At 34.9% G+C, this 15,426-nt stretch overlaps 1 protein-coding gene across 1 annotated transcript; it reads left to right on the forward strand.

The window, feature by feature from the left end:
• Nucleotides 1-6,103: 6,103 nt before the first annotated feature.
• On the forward strand, nt 6,104-14,401 carry LOC134665948 (cuticle protein 7-like). The gene is made up of 4 exons (XM_063523006.1): nt 6,104-6,174; nt 9,654-9,881; nt 13,437-13,533; nt 14,080-14,401. The coding sequence occupies exons 1-4, from the start codon at nt 6,160-6,162 to the stop codon at nt 14,235-14,237; spliced, it is 498 nt and encodes a 165-aa protein (XP_063379076.1). The 5' UTR covers nt 6,104-6,159; the 3' UTR covers nt 14,238-14,401.
• Nucleotides 14,402-15,426: the final 1,025 nt, after the last annotated feature.

Here is a 15,426-nt window from a genome sequence, read left to right on the forward strand (position 1 = left end):
TTATTGGTACCCAAAAGTCTCAGAACCAGGAGCTCTTTCGAACCTAATATGACAAAAATAAATGACACATTGTGTTTAAAGTTATGTGTAACCATCATACAAAGAATCCTGGGACACTTCTTTATCGTACCTTTAGAGCTCATTTAGACGATGCGAGAATTCGCATGCGAATTTCATTACATTGCGGTTTTTGATCGGTCAGTTGAATTGGACGTAACCAAATCCGCAATGTAACTAAAGTCGCATGCGAGTTCGCGCGCCGTCTAAGGGCTGATTTAGACGGCGCGCGAAATCGCATGCGATTTTAGTTACATTGCGGACTGTGGATTACGTCCAATTCAACCGACCGATCAAAACCCGCTATGGTATGAAACTCGCATGCGAGTTCTCGCATCGTCTAAATCGGGCTTAAGGGCTGATTTAGACGGCGCGCGAGCTCGCATGCGATTTTAGTTACATTGCGGACTATGGATTACGTCCAATTCAACCGACCAATCAAAACCCGCAATGGTATGAAACTCGCATGCGAGTTCTCGCATCGTCTAAATCGGGCTTAAATCAGCCCTTAGGATCGAACGGCACTTGCATGAACATGGTATAATAATATACTCCGCCTGGTACTCTCTTCCCGTCTTTTCTAGGTCGCCTGACTGACACAAGCCTACGTCATCATGCGACAGCGCTATAATATGATACATAATATGCGATAGCGCTATATATAGCGGCCATGTTATTGTGATGTATGCTTGTGTCACTCTGGGAAGAGAAGACCATATTTTATTAGACTATGCATGAAATAAGATTCAATGGAATCGACTCGCCATGCCCAGCACAGATAACTCGTGAACCGTGATACCGAATACTTATCAATAATAAAATGAGAATCAATAAGTTACTGCTCAGCTGATGCAAACGTGACGTTTTTTTGGCTGCATTTAATTTTCTATAATAATAAATACTTGGGCAAATAACGATTACGATTTCATAAAGTTATTCGGCAATAAATAATGTGTAGTATCGTAAATTTTGATTTACTTTCGTTTTAATATTAGTTTGAATTAGGATCGATGTACGCAATTGCAATAGAAATATTAGGTGTATATACCGATGAAAATCGTTTATGCTCTAATTAATTAGGTAATTTAATTATACTTGCATGTACTTAATGCTTCGTATAGTATATTTTATATTTCTGGCATTTATTCAATCTCTTTTATTGGATCTATCTATATCTGAATCCCTAAAGTTTTTTCTCCTATCTTTGCATTCCCTAATATTGTTTGTCATAATGATCAGTTGTCCTAACACTCGTATACCCTAATTTTGGTTTCCCTTTTATCGACTGGCCGATTTTTTTTTGTCCTAATATGTTTTTCCCTAATGGCACTTTCCATATTGGGTATTTATCCTAATGTTATGTAGCATAATTATTTTTTTGCCTAATTATTGTTAGGCCTAAAAATTATATATCCTAACCATCATGTTACCTAATTTTACTTAGCCTATCGTTTCTTGACCTAATACTTGTATGTCCTAATTTAAATTTCCCTCCTAACCTAACCAATGGCAGCATTTCATTTTTGCGAGGATCGCAGTTCTAACCTAACCTAACCCACTTTTGTGACAGCAGTTCGTTTTTTCGAGGGTCACAGTTCTAACCTAACCTAACCCACTTTTGTGGCAGCAGTTCGTTTTTTTGAGGGTCACAGTTCTAACCTAACCTAACTCACTTTTGTGGCACCAGTTCGTTTTTTTGAGGGTCGTTCTAACCTAACCTAACCCACTTTTGTGGCAGCAGTTCGTTTTTTCGAGGGTCACAGTTCTAACCTAACCTAACCCACTTTTGTGGCAGCAGTTCGTTTTTTTGAGGGTCACAGTTCTAACCTAACCTAACCCACTTTTGTGGCAGCAGTTCGTTTTTTCGAGGGTCACAGTTCTAACCTAACCTAACCCACTTTTGTGGCAACAGTTCCTTACCATTCATTATGGAAAGTAATTGTTATGATAATTGATCAATAGGAAAAGTAACTGTTATGATAATAGATCATTAGGGCAATAGCCATTAGGTCAAAAGGTTACATATCAGAATACCGAAAACTGATTTACCTAATGTTGAATCACCTATGCTTGATTCACCTATTTTTAAATTACCTATCGAACATTTTACCTAAACATTGACTGACCGAAGTTTATAATACCTAAGCTCAAATAACCTAATGGACGAAACACCTAATGCACGATGTACCTAACGCACGTTTTACCTATTGCTCGTTTCACCTAAAGCTATTATACCTAATGCACGAATCACCTATAGCTGATATACCTAATGGACGATACTCCTAAAGCTTATATACCTAATGAACGATGTACCTAAACTTGATTTACCTAATGGACGAAATACCTAAAACTGTTAAACCTATCGCACGAAATACCTAAAGTTGATATACTTCCTGCACGAATTACCTAATGTCGATATGCCTAATGCACGGAATACCTAAAGTCTATATACCTAGAACAAAATTCATATCATTTTGCCGAATGATCAAGTGGCAATTCCACCCAATAATTCGTATGATTTCCCAATCTTACAGTAGAAACTATTTGTTCGGATAGCAACTTAAAAATACACTTTTTGAAACGCTACTTTTTAGGTAGTAGGTAGGTTTTTAGGTATTCTTATGTCTCCGATACCCAAAGGTTATCTGGAAGAGATCGCTCTTAAGCGATAAGACCGCCTGTTGTTACCTCTACTGTCTTTGTTTATGTTATTGTCCATTTATTGTAAACTACGTGTATGTGAGGTGTGCAATAAAGAGTATTGTATTGTATTGTATTGTAGTAGAATGATTTTGTAAGTCTGATACAAAATTAGTTATCTTATCCTATCTTATCAAAAACTTAATTTTTGTAAGTTAACATGACGATGAAATAAAAGTCGGTTTTGGCATTGTTTGGTCGCAGTTAACCTAACACGCTCCTCCTCGCTTTACTCGTCGTCGCACCTATCTCGACTCTGGCAAATGACTAGACCTTATATTATAATAAAAAATAGTTAGCCAATTGAATGATTTGGCTAAACAATGTATACTAAATGTTGTATGTCCTAGTAATATTCTACTAAACAATAATTATGTTTTTTATTTTAGGTACATATTTCGTTCATTAAGCGCATCGACTTCAGGTATTTCGTGCATTAGGTGTATCGAATTTAGGTATTTCGTTCATTAGGTATGTTAACTTTAGGTAATTCGATCATTAGGTATACCGACTTTAGGTAATTCGTGCAGTAGGTATGTTAACTTTAGGCAATTCGATCATTAGGTATACCGAGTTTAGGTAATTCGTGCAGTAGGTATGTTAACTTTAGGCAATTCGATCATTAGGTATACCGAGTTTAGGTATTTCGTGCATTAGGTATATCAACATTAGGTGTTTCGTGTATTAGGTATATTAACTTTAGGTATTTAGAGTATTAGGTGTTTCAACTTTAGGTGAATCGAGCATAGGTATTCTGAGCTTAGGTAAACCAATTGTAGGTGAAACGTGCAATAGGTAATTCGTTCATTAGGTGTTATGAGCTTAGGTTAATTGATCATTAGGTATTTAAAAAAATAGGTGAAACGAGCATAGGTGATTCAACATAAGGTAAATCGATTTTCGGTATTCTGATATGTAACCGGTCAAAACAGTTAGAGCATGTTATTTTATGCTAAACATTGTTAGGGATTTCGAAAATATGGTAAAATACTTTAGGGATCTTGATAGTTATGGTATAAATGCTTAGGTCAAATGATTCTTAGGCTAACCATTACATTATGGAAAATAATCGTTATGACAATTGATCGTTAGGGCATGTGCCCATTAGGACAAACCAGTTAGAGCAAGTGACTTTAGGACAAACGTTGTTAGGGATTCAGAATGACACCCTCTTTTATTCCCTAGAAGTAAACGTAAATGGAGCCTGTTAGTTGGAGTCAATTATTACTAATACAGGGTGGAACAGAACCAGGGATTTTTATGCAAACGGGGAATTGTTTAGGCTACCTACTTTACTTTTCACTTATTAATCATGTTTATATTTCTAACCGTTTTTGAGATACAGTTTGTTAAATATTAGTGTAAGAATTTGTATGTTTCAACCTTAGCAAGAAGATTCTATTAATAACAGGACATGTGTCAGTTTAAAATGTAATTAACTTTTTGGGGTGGTCACTGATATTACAAATATTTCATTTTAATGACTTTGTTTTATTATTACTTTATAATCCAGCTTTACGATTGTAATAACTTAATTGTAAATAACTTAGATAACACTATCCTTTCAGCTCAGTCCTTAAAAATGTTCCACCCTGTATAATACGCAATGTTACTGTTAACAAAAAAGCTTACTAAACGTAGTTTGAATTAAGTATATTTAAAAAATTTGGAATGTCCAAATTATTATGTTAAAGTTGGTAACCATAACAATAACACAACTGCTAATGAATCTGTATGTACCTACGAAGTGTCAGCAAAGTGCTTGTAACTCCCATAGTTTTGCAAATGTAAATAGGCTTATCGTTTTATATCCTTACGCCTGAGTGCCTCAGTCATGTTATGATAAAAACATAATGCTTTTTGCAACCACCAACTCTTCAACAAGAACTTATGCCTAGTTATAATATGCTTCTGCAGTAAAGCTTGATTTCATTTCTCCAATAACTATCAATTACAACATTGCATATAAACTCAATCATTGGCTACTCGTATATGAACCACGCGTTGCAACGCCTCGTTTTGCAAACCGTGTAACAAGTGTTTGCTAAAACCATTAGAACTGGGGCGCCATTGGGCATCGCCCGAAGCATGGTACTTCGTACTAAATTACTAATGAATGAATGCTTTGCTTTGTATGCAATACGATCGTGATAAGTAAGTCTAAAGGTAATAGGTAAGTAGAGAGGGGTGACTAGTTAACTCAACAATTAAACATTTTATCTGCCATCTGACTGATAATTGACCGAGTGAGCTCGTAGGTTCAGGGCAAAATTGCTGTAAGTCCAGCTGTTCTTTACAAATCGCATTTGGGTAAACTAGTGTGTTCGCGCGAACTGCACTATTTTCTCTCCTGTGGGCAATAGTTAACAGCTTGTGGGCATGTAAATAATGATTTTATCATAGTTCTCTAAATAAAAGGAGGACTTTTTCACGTGGATAAGGGTTAAATAAGTAAATTAACCTTTATAGCCCTTAACTCTTGTGTATGTCTACAGGAAAGACATAACACAGTGATCTGTTTGACCCATTTCTTAAACAATTTTCGCGAAACTTTGCGCGGAAAATATTCAAAATGGCAGATTCAGTATAGCAAGTATAATTTATCATAACTATTAAGTAAATGTTTGGTTTGAATATTTATCCCAAAGAAATATAACACAAAAAGTTATTACGCTTCCATGATAACTAAGTACATATATTATTTTTCCAACCCCTTGGGTACGGTGACAGATATATCTTCACCATAAAACGAAAGTCTGGCAACAGACTACAAATCTCATTTGATTTATTTTTGATTGCTCAAAATCGATGATACGTACGTATACCTAATTATCAAGATTCACTTTATGTGGGTTGTGACGATGATAACCAAAAATAACAATCATTTATGAGCTAAGTTTTTTCGGTGACTGTGACCTAAGTTAAACAAAAAAGAAACCTAGTGTACAAAATCGTTACGTTTAGGAAACAAAAAAAAACTAAACTTACTATTTTTAGAAACCCTTTAAAACGAAAACCAATAAGTACATACATTTTTCGTCTACTAATAAGGGTTTGAATGCATTTAAATATTCACAAATTTGTCTGGGAATACTATCACCACATATCAAGGGTATGAAAAAACGTAACATGAAAACAACAACAGCAGCATTCAATATTACAAAGTTCTATGTTACATTTCCAAGATACTTGAAATTCGACCTAATGTCACTATGACAATGTTCAAATTTCAGTTCGATAAAAGTGTAACAAAGAACCCTGTGATATTGGGCCAGCGATTTCGCAACGAATAGCGGCGTCGTTATAAGTAGTGCGTGTGCCGGGAGACGCCGTGTCAGTTCTCCTGTCGGCCGAGCTGAAGAGGACGAAAGTGACCCAGTGGACGTCAGTGGATATACAAACATGCGGGCCTTACAAGTGAGTACTAAACAATGGACAGACATAATGAGGAAAATATTAAAAAGACAATTTTAACAAGACTGCCTATGAAATTAGTACCTATAGTTACATAGATTTCGGGATTCATGTTTGTATATGTGAATTTCATTATTATATGTCAAATTTTGTGACATATTCGTCTAATCAGGGTAATACTTTATTTAATAGTTGGCATTAGATGTGCTCTAAATTGAGGATATTCATATTCCTTTATTCATAAAATCACAAATATTACATGCCGTGTAATATTAATAAGTAAGTAGGTATATGTCAGTTTAATCACAATTCATTATAAATAATTCATTAAAATAACTATCATCAATTAAAGTAAATTATTTGTTTCGACCTAACAACTTGGAAAAATCGATGGTGTATAAACTGTGTAATAGAAATTATTTGTTTAAAATACATTATTGAAACTTACACTCGTATCCAGAATTAACGAAAATAAACTGATAATAAAATTGAGGGCGCATTTTCACGAAATTACTGCACCATCGTTTTAATCTACTCGTAATACTTGTTTTGACTTAAGATGCATATTCAGTACAATGCCGCATAGTGCCGCACACTGGCAGAATCCCGCCTTTATAGTTTCTTATAATTATTATTATCATTCTAGGGTAGAGTAGGGTTCCCAATATTTTTCAGTCTGCGGCGCATCAAGTTAAAATTTTTGGGTAACCTAGCTAGACTATTCGAAATGCACAGGTGACATGGTGAGTAGGATTGCCTACAAGGATTGCATAGGAAGTAAATAAGACACAAATGAAAAAAAGTTCAAAAAATAATTTTTCTCAAACATGCAATGAAATATTGATGTTATGTTCCTTATAATAGGCTGCGAAGTATGACGTTTCAGGTTCGGCTAGGACAAGAGGTATTTAATGGAATTTCATACAAATCTTGCAGGCCTAGGCCGGCAAAGTCCTCTTTTTTAATTTCCATTTCACAGATATTTGTGACACAGCATCGTGGCATTCAGCCATTAAAAAAAACTAGAGGCAGTATTTGATTTATGGTTCGTAATGTCACTCTGCCACTACGCCTATAAAAAAAAACAAAAAACAATGTTTGCTACAATTTGCAGTTTTATTTGTATAAAATCAACATGAACTTAATAAATAATACATTATTGACCAAATTCTGTAATTTTAAATCACAAATTTAACTACACAAATAAATACATTTAAAATATTTCATCTAAACGTTAGCGGTAAAAAGGTCTACTCAAACACGCGTAGTTATTTTTTTAAATTGTTATGGAGGCAAAGTTGAAAATTTTTCATTCTGTATTTCTGTTTTATTGGATTTATGGTGCCTTGTTGATTTTTTTACTTTAATATGAGTCCCGACAAAATAATGAAATTAATTTTAATTGTAATCCTAGGAGTTGGAATTGGCAGCGTAACCAGAATTGATTTTAAATAACTTGCTGCCTCTGCCGCCAAGTCAAAGACGAAGTATATATATGGTTGCTTATGGCAATTTTATTATTTTAGAATCTAAGAAAAATGGCTTACAGTTTATTAGAAACAGTTTTGTGGCATATTTTAAAGAAATAAAAGTAACTACAAAATCGTGAACACTGTGGAAATTATACTTATTTTCTCCATGCATAAAGCAACGATGTATGTGAAACATGATATCAACATGAAAGACTATGTAAACTTTGTGACGAAAACGACAGTCAGACGGATACAAGGCGAAAAAATCAAAGATACATGAAAATATACGGGAAAATATAAAGATATAGGTACGTGTTTAGTTATATTTTGAGTGTAGTTTACTTTTAGTTTTTTCTATAAATAAAACTTGGGTTTCGTGGATTTTTTATTTTATTTATTTCATTGCATGTTTGAGAAAAGCACTATACATACCTCGGCGGGAAATGGGGTTGCCCGCGCTCAGACCTATCCGGCCTCGCTTCGCTCGGCCGTCTATATGTCTTCGGCCGGCAACCCCTTTTGTCCCGGCCTCTGTAGTAATGTACTATTGTAATGCAGAAGAATGATCAACAAATTCAATTCAAATTTGATTTAAAGTAATATTGCACACTGCTATAGGTATGTACTTGTAAGCTTATATGCCTCGTTACCTTGTTATGGTATATTTCATCTGCAGTCAACTGTCGCATCGCATAACGTAAACAACGTAACTATAGGAAATGCATCAAAACTAATAAATGAGTACCATCGCCCACACCGTTAACTGTACATCGGTGGACCTTATGCCTTTTGTAATAAGGTCCACTGATGTACAGTTATTAGGAGGGTTGCTGTTTGTACATTTGAACAGGAAATTAATAACGTTTATAACACTTCCTTCTTTTGTTTCGAGAACTATTGTTCTTTATAACATCTAGCTCTTACGTATGGGAAAACCATTGTTTTATGGTGAACTAATATTTGCTGATACGATGACCTCTGATTGCATGGCAATCTGTACCAAGGTTAAGGTAATTTTCATTGATAACAATGCAAATTTAATTTGATTGTTATGGTTGTTTGCGTGTAACGTTCAAAGTAGGTCACATTCACATGCTGTATATCTATCTAATACCTTTAAACGAGCAATGCTTATTTATTTATATATATATTTCGGGGATCTCGGAAACGGCTCTAACGTGTTCGATGAAATTTGCTATATGGGAGTTTTCGGGGGCGATAAATCGATCTAGCTAGGTCTAATCGCTGGGAAAACGCGCGTTATTGAGTTTTTATAAGTTTTCCGAGCAAAGCTCGGTCTCCCAGCTATGTGAACTTATTCAGCTTATTTTTACATAGTAGGCAGGTACATTGTTAACAAATAATGCTACTTGGCTTGTTTATGGAAATAAAAGTGTTAATAATCATTATTATTTTGGCTCAAGTTTAGTAATTCAGCAGTTGGTGCTCGTTTATGTCTTCTATATGGAAGCTCTAATCTGCGCCTTTGAAAATAATATTGCAAATCCATGTTTGAGCAGTTTCTCTCATATTAAAAGTAAATAAATAAGACCGGTCATAGTGGCACTCTTTGGGGGAGGCCTATGTCCAGCAGTGGACGTCCTCTGGCTGATAATGATGAAATAAAATAAAAAATTAAGTCGCTTTGTGAACTGTAGATCTCACGGTTAGCTTTTAAAAATGTAAAAATAAAAAATACTGTGTTAAGTTATTCTCACCACAGCGAACTTAGTCTTAAGTGCACTTAGGTCCTTTAGAACAGGTAAGTATGAACATTTTCCAAAAAAAAAAAAACAAATTATATTTAACTACCAAACCTGCAGGCGTATTATGGATGGCTTTATCCACGTGATAAAATGATGCATGCGACACAACTGAAACCGCCGTGACGCCGAAACAATTTTTAGCTTGTAAGATTTTACTATGTATGTTAGTTTGTAAGGTATGTTTAGTTGCCAGATAATAAATTATATTGAATTTCTTTTTATAATTTTATCAACAAATCTTCAGGTATTCGCATTCGTCGCAGCCTGCGCCGCTGCTAGCGCCGGCTATATAGGCCACTCTGGCTATGGTGGCCACGGTGGCTATGCTGGCTACGGCGGCCATGGTGGCTACGGTGGCTACGGGGGCTATAGTGGGCTAGGCGGCTACGGCGGCTATAGTGGCCACGGTGGTTACGAAGGCCACGGGGGCTACGCTGTGGCCCACGACGATGGCAACCACGGAGACTATCATGTAAGTAAATTTAGTTGTGCAAGCCAATGATTACAACAGTTTTTAAGTGGTAGAGATTAAATTAGAATTATTATCATCTTATTTAAATTTCTAAGCAAATAGGGCTGTGTAGGTTCTCCCTGTCAATATTATCAATAAATAATGTCAAATTAATATTTTTATTTGGAGATTTACGATCCTACAGACCTGTAGGCGTCCCTACAGAACAAAACTATTAACAGGGGAAAAACCTATGCTGGCGACAGCTGCTAATCCCATTTCCGTATCTTACGTAAGATTGGACTATTTTAAATGCCGTGCAAAATATATTTGCTACCAAATAAACTGAGTTATACGGCCCGGTTCGAACTGTAAGATACGTCAAATATCACGTCTAGATACGACATGGATTAGATATGTCAGTGTCAAAAGTGATGTTTCTTCAAACAAAAACGTCACTTTAGACACTGACATATCTAATCCATATCGTACCTTGACGTAATATTTGACGTATCTTAAAGTTCGAATAGGCCCGAAACAGTTTTTCATATAGAGTAGCGGTCGGCAACCTTTTAAGGGACCCACTGATTAATAGTCCGCCGGACGGTATCGGCCTGTCAGTTGTCATCAACTGTCAAAATTTTGTTCTAACTGACAAGCCGATACCGTCCGGCGGACTGTTAATCAGTGGTGTTAAAGCAGCCAAGGGCCACATAGTAGGTAAGAAATATGACGCGGGCCGCACTTTGTTAATATGTGTGACTTTATCAGACATTGTTGTTTGACAATATTACATACAAACAAAACGTGTAATATAAAAAGTGTAATATAAAAAGTTTTTAAATAATAAATATATTTTTGTTAAAGTGTATAATATACAGATTTACAAAGACTCATTTAAACAAACTAGATTTGTCCGTTTCGCATCATTGGAGCATGATAACAATCTTTTGTGCCTCATTCATAGACTAACAAAATATTATTCTGTGTGGATGTGAATGAAAACTACTTATTGCATAAGGGACCGCAATAGTGACGTTAGTTTTTCTAAATGAACTCAATTTCTATTGTGTACCTACACAATTCAACTAGCTTTTTTATATTACTGAATAATAAACTTATGCTTGCGAGTAAGTTGTCTACTTTTTATGACAAATTATGTCATTATATTTTTGTATGATATTACCAAAGAGAATATATTGTAATAGAGAGGTAAAGTCTAAGAAAAAAACGTGCCCCTTAGTTTGACAACCAAAACAGATGGCGCTGTACTCCGCCATATATTTTGCGGTCACTTAATTGTCAAACGTCAACTTTTGACAATCAGAGTTACCGCAAAATGTATGGAGCTGTACAGCGCCATCTCGTTTACCTGTCAAATTCGAAGCACAAAATTGTCTTAGATTTTACCCATCTTACTCAATCAATATATCTTTGATATTACATACCTATTAAAACTCAGTTAAATTTATTAAACGATGTCAAAGTTTAGAGTACAATACAAATCTTACAATTTACAATTACAACACAAATCCAAAAATTACTCATTTCTTAACCTAAACTAACAACTAATAAAACAAAAACTATTCACAAAGTTCGTTCCGAGTCCCTCCGGATGCAAAGGAGGCCATCACGCTCGCCGCGTTGCCACGTTGAACCACGATGTGTGACTTTGCATAAGGAACGACCCGGAGCGGGGGTCATGACCACCCTCTCTCTAACATACCTATTTGGTTACAATTTATTTTATTTCATATTTTAGCTACCCCTACATATATGGAATAAAATATATTGTAACTATGGTGTACAGTCACCTGCAATAATATGTTACTCATTGAAGGCCGCAAAAATATGTGTCATGCTCTTATGGCTCTACAAATAAGATTGTGTCAGATATTTTTGCAGCCTTCGTTGTGTAACATATTATTGCAGGTGACTGTACATAACATGATTACCTACGAGTATTAATTATGTATGTACCTATATAATTTTCCCCATCCATGTCAAGTATACTTAAGGTTAACGCGGTATAATTTTGAAAATGGTTGCTAAAGTATGAAGTGCTTCTTGTTTTATAGATTTTTATTTGTTATTTTCAAAATTACTCCGCTTTGGAAGTTACCAATACACCTTACCATATTAAATCATTAATGTAAACAGACTGTAGTACATATCCATCGTTTGCATTGTTCCTTAAAATTATAGTGTTGGTCGAAATATATTATACGTCAAGTTGACAGTAATGACACTATGTAATGACCATTAGCGCGCTTAACTCGAATTACGTTCCGGATACATCGCAGGAAGCCGGCAGGTGATTGTATGTTTGGCAATGTGGTTGTGTACTATGTCATTGTTTCTGGTCCTTTACAGCTTATTGCAAAAATATGTTGTTCACTAGGTCTACCCTCAGAAGGGTTTCTGTATATTCAAAAGTATATGGGCCCTATTCGGATTTTGAAATAGACATCTATTAGACATCTTTTAGACATCACCAAGATACGATAACGATATGTTTAAGATCTAACCTGTCAAATTTGACATTTGCGCTATTCTGGAGATACTCTTGAACGATTTCCTCAGGATATGACTTAGAGATCCAATTCACATCTAATAGATATCTTACGCTATCTAACGTAAAAGTGACATTGGTTGCCCGAATTTCGCTGTAAAAGAGAACTAGTTGAAAGTAGTTGATATCTAAACTATAACGTATCTAGAATGGATCTAGTAGATGTCGTCTCTTGTGAATATCTTGAAGTTCGAATACAGCAGTATGTCTTTGTGTTCCTTTACAGGTTATTGCGAAATTATGCTGGTCACTAGGCCTACCCTCAGAAGGGTTTCTTGGTATTCAAAAGTATATACCTTGCCACTTGCTGAGCGAGTGAGCGGAAGCCTTTTCAGTGATGACGATGTAAAAGTATTTTGATGGTAATGTAATGTAATGATTTAGAGTTAGGCCACCATAAGTCTGCAACGATTTTGATAGCATACGCAATGCAAGTGTTATTTATATGTCATCATTTTATGGAAGTTTAAAATAACACTTGCACTGCGTGTGCTATAAAAATCGTTGCAGACTTATCTTAGTCTAACTCTAGGTAAGAAGTGTTTTTTTGTTTAAACGTCCTGAAAAAAACTTTAATTATTCTTTCATTATGTCGTTTTATCAGTCCTTTTGATGATTTTCTTAACATTTGCGCCTAGTGCAAATGGTACAATATTTATTCTCAACCAAGCCGTTGTTCGATATTAAGAAAGCACAGGCACTTACGGCCCTATCGTATCTAGGCGTGATATTAAATTGAAACTGAATTTAAAATAAAATTTAAACTTATTAAAATTAAAGTCACATGCGGATGTTTAAAGCTCAACGCGTGTCATTTTAACGGAGGAAGTAGGTACCTGTTCAATGAGTCAAATACTTACATGAAAAATGTATGACATGTTTAGAACTTATTTTAGATCAGTTACCTAGACATTTCAAATGCTTCCCGAACTGAATGACTTCGTCCTAGCCTTACATATCTATTCGTGCAAATTGAATCTAATATTTAATGTTTTTTTTTTCAGTCGCATCCCAAATACGCGTTCGACTACTCGGTGAAGGATCCTCACACCGGCGACCACAAGACCCAGTGGGAAACGCGCGACGGTGATGTCGTTAAAGGTAATTTGTTGCATGTAACATTTCTATAAATTGAGAAACTAAAATTTAAATCACATATTTTCATTTAGTTTTTAAAGGTATGTAAGAATTTGGATTACTTGCTATGGTATTTCCACCAAATTTTTAGTGTAGGTTTTGGAATTGTATGCAGTGTAAGCAATTAAGTAAATCGTTGAATGACATACAAACCGTAAAACATACAATATAAACAGTAAAATTCGAATGGCAGAGAAACTAACGAAGCCGAATTTTTTATAGTGATATTCATGATCTTTTAAACAGACATGTATATTTTACATTAATCAATTGGTGCCCATCGTAAATGTATGACAAATATTTTTATTATCGATGAATATGTCTAAGTTCTGGTGATAATTTATGAAATCAGATTTTTTTTTTATTTGTCTTTTCAAAATGAATTATTTACACCCATTCAACATAATATAATGCTAAAAATTATGTACTTAAATACTGTAAATTTTAAAAATCATCGTCTCCGATTCCTAGTCTTACATTGTTATTAAATATTACATAAAAACCTTTCAGGCGCATATTCTCTCGCCGAACCTGATGGCACCACTCGCATCGTAGAATACACCGCCGACAAGCATAATGGCTTCAACGCAGTGGTCAAGCGCATCGGCCACGCTCACCACCCGCAGGTTTACGGTCACGACGCACACGGTTACTACGGATACCACTAGGTAGCGCTGAAATCAAACCTCTTTACCAAATAGTAATGATGGAGTAATAGATGGCGTTAGAAGTATTTAAATAGGCGCTCGAGTTACCTTTTGAATTGACGTTCTGTGATAGAAACTGGATTTTCTATGATTTTTCCAGTTAATACAGGTGTCGGATATATAAAATGTATAGGATTAACTCTGTAAGACATTTGCGATGACAACGTGTGTCAAAGTCAACATTAATGTCAAATTTCTATGAAAATACGATGTTTATAATGACACGTCCTCGCGGACTCTTTCATTTTTAAATGCGTTGTAGAGACACCTGATTGCAATTAGGTATCTTTATAGTCTCATTTTATTTTCTTCCTATAGTTACTTTGATTTGTTATTTATAATTTAAAGAGCAATTCGAACATTCTCATATAATATTGTATTCGCGTCACAAAACTGACTCAATATTACCTATAGTTTGGGTATCATTGGTACCGCTTTTGGAAATAATTTCATACACAGGAATAGGAAACCATTATCATTATTATCCATATTTATTAATGTTTGCATGATGTATGTGGTATGAGAGAAATGTTGTTTTATACATCTTGATTAAAGAAAGAAAAAGTAATAAATCGTTTTAACGATAATATTTTTTTCATTTACTTCCGATGTCACAATCTAGATTATATAAATTGATCATACACTTCCTGATAACTACATTATAGGCAGCAATACATCATCGTTACAAAAAACGAGCGATGCATGAAACATAACTAAGTGGTCATTAATAAGTGTTGGAATATGAATAGAGTAGGTCTAGTGTCTAAAATATTACTTAGCCGTAATGCTCGAATGAGTTTAAGACAGCAAATCAGAAAGAGTGCATACTAATGTAATTTTCACCGACTTATCTTGGTAATAACTTATAAGTGGAAGAAAGTCTGCCATTGTTTTTAAGGCCTGCTGTTGATATGTTCATATGTCAGCATATTTCATTGTTCCTTCACAATGTTATTACATGTAACTACACGCTTGTTGCTTTTAAGCATTTAATGGTGCTTATCGTTCGTCAATCGTAAAAGAGTTTCCGCCATTCCCATCATAAAGCCAATTTCTATCCTAGGTTCATTTAGACTAATTATTTCATGTAAGAACGTAAATAGAGAGCGGGCGCTAGCCGACTTTAAGTATTTTATTTATAGTTTATTGT

Source organism: Cydia fagiglandana, chromosome 7 (genome assembly GCF_963556715.1).
Source record: "Cydia fagiglandana chromosome 7, ilCydFagi1.1, whole genome shotgun sequence".
Taxonomy (NCBI): domain Eukaryota; kingdom Metazoa; phylum Arthropoda; class Insecta; order Lepidoptera; family Tortricidae; genus Cydia; species Cydia fagiglandana.

Bases quoted from the DNA above. Each gene is read 5' to 3' on its own strand.
- LOC134665948 (XM_063523006.1), top strand. The intron at 9,882-13,436 runs GTAAGTAAATTT...TTTTTTTTTCAG, and splicing joins GCAACCACGGAGACTATCAT to TCGCATCCCAAATACGCGTT. The intron at 13,534-14,079 runs GTAATTTGTTGC...AAAACCTTTCAG, and splicing joins CGACGGTGATGTCGTTAAAG to GCGCATATTCTCTCGCCGAA.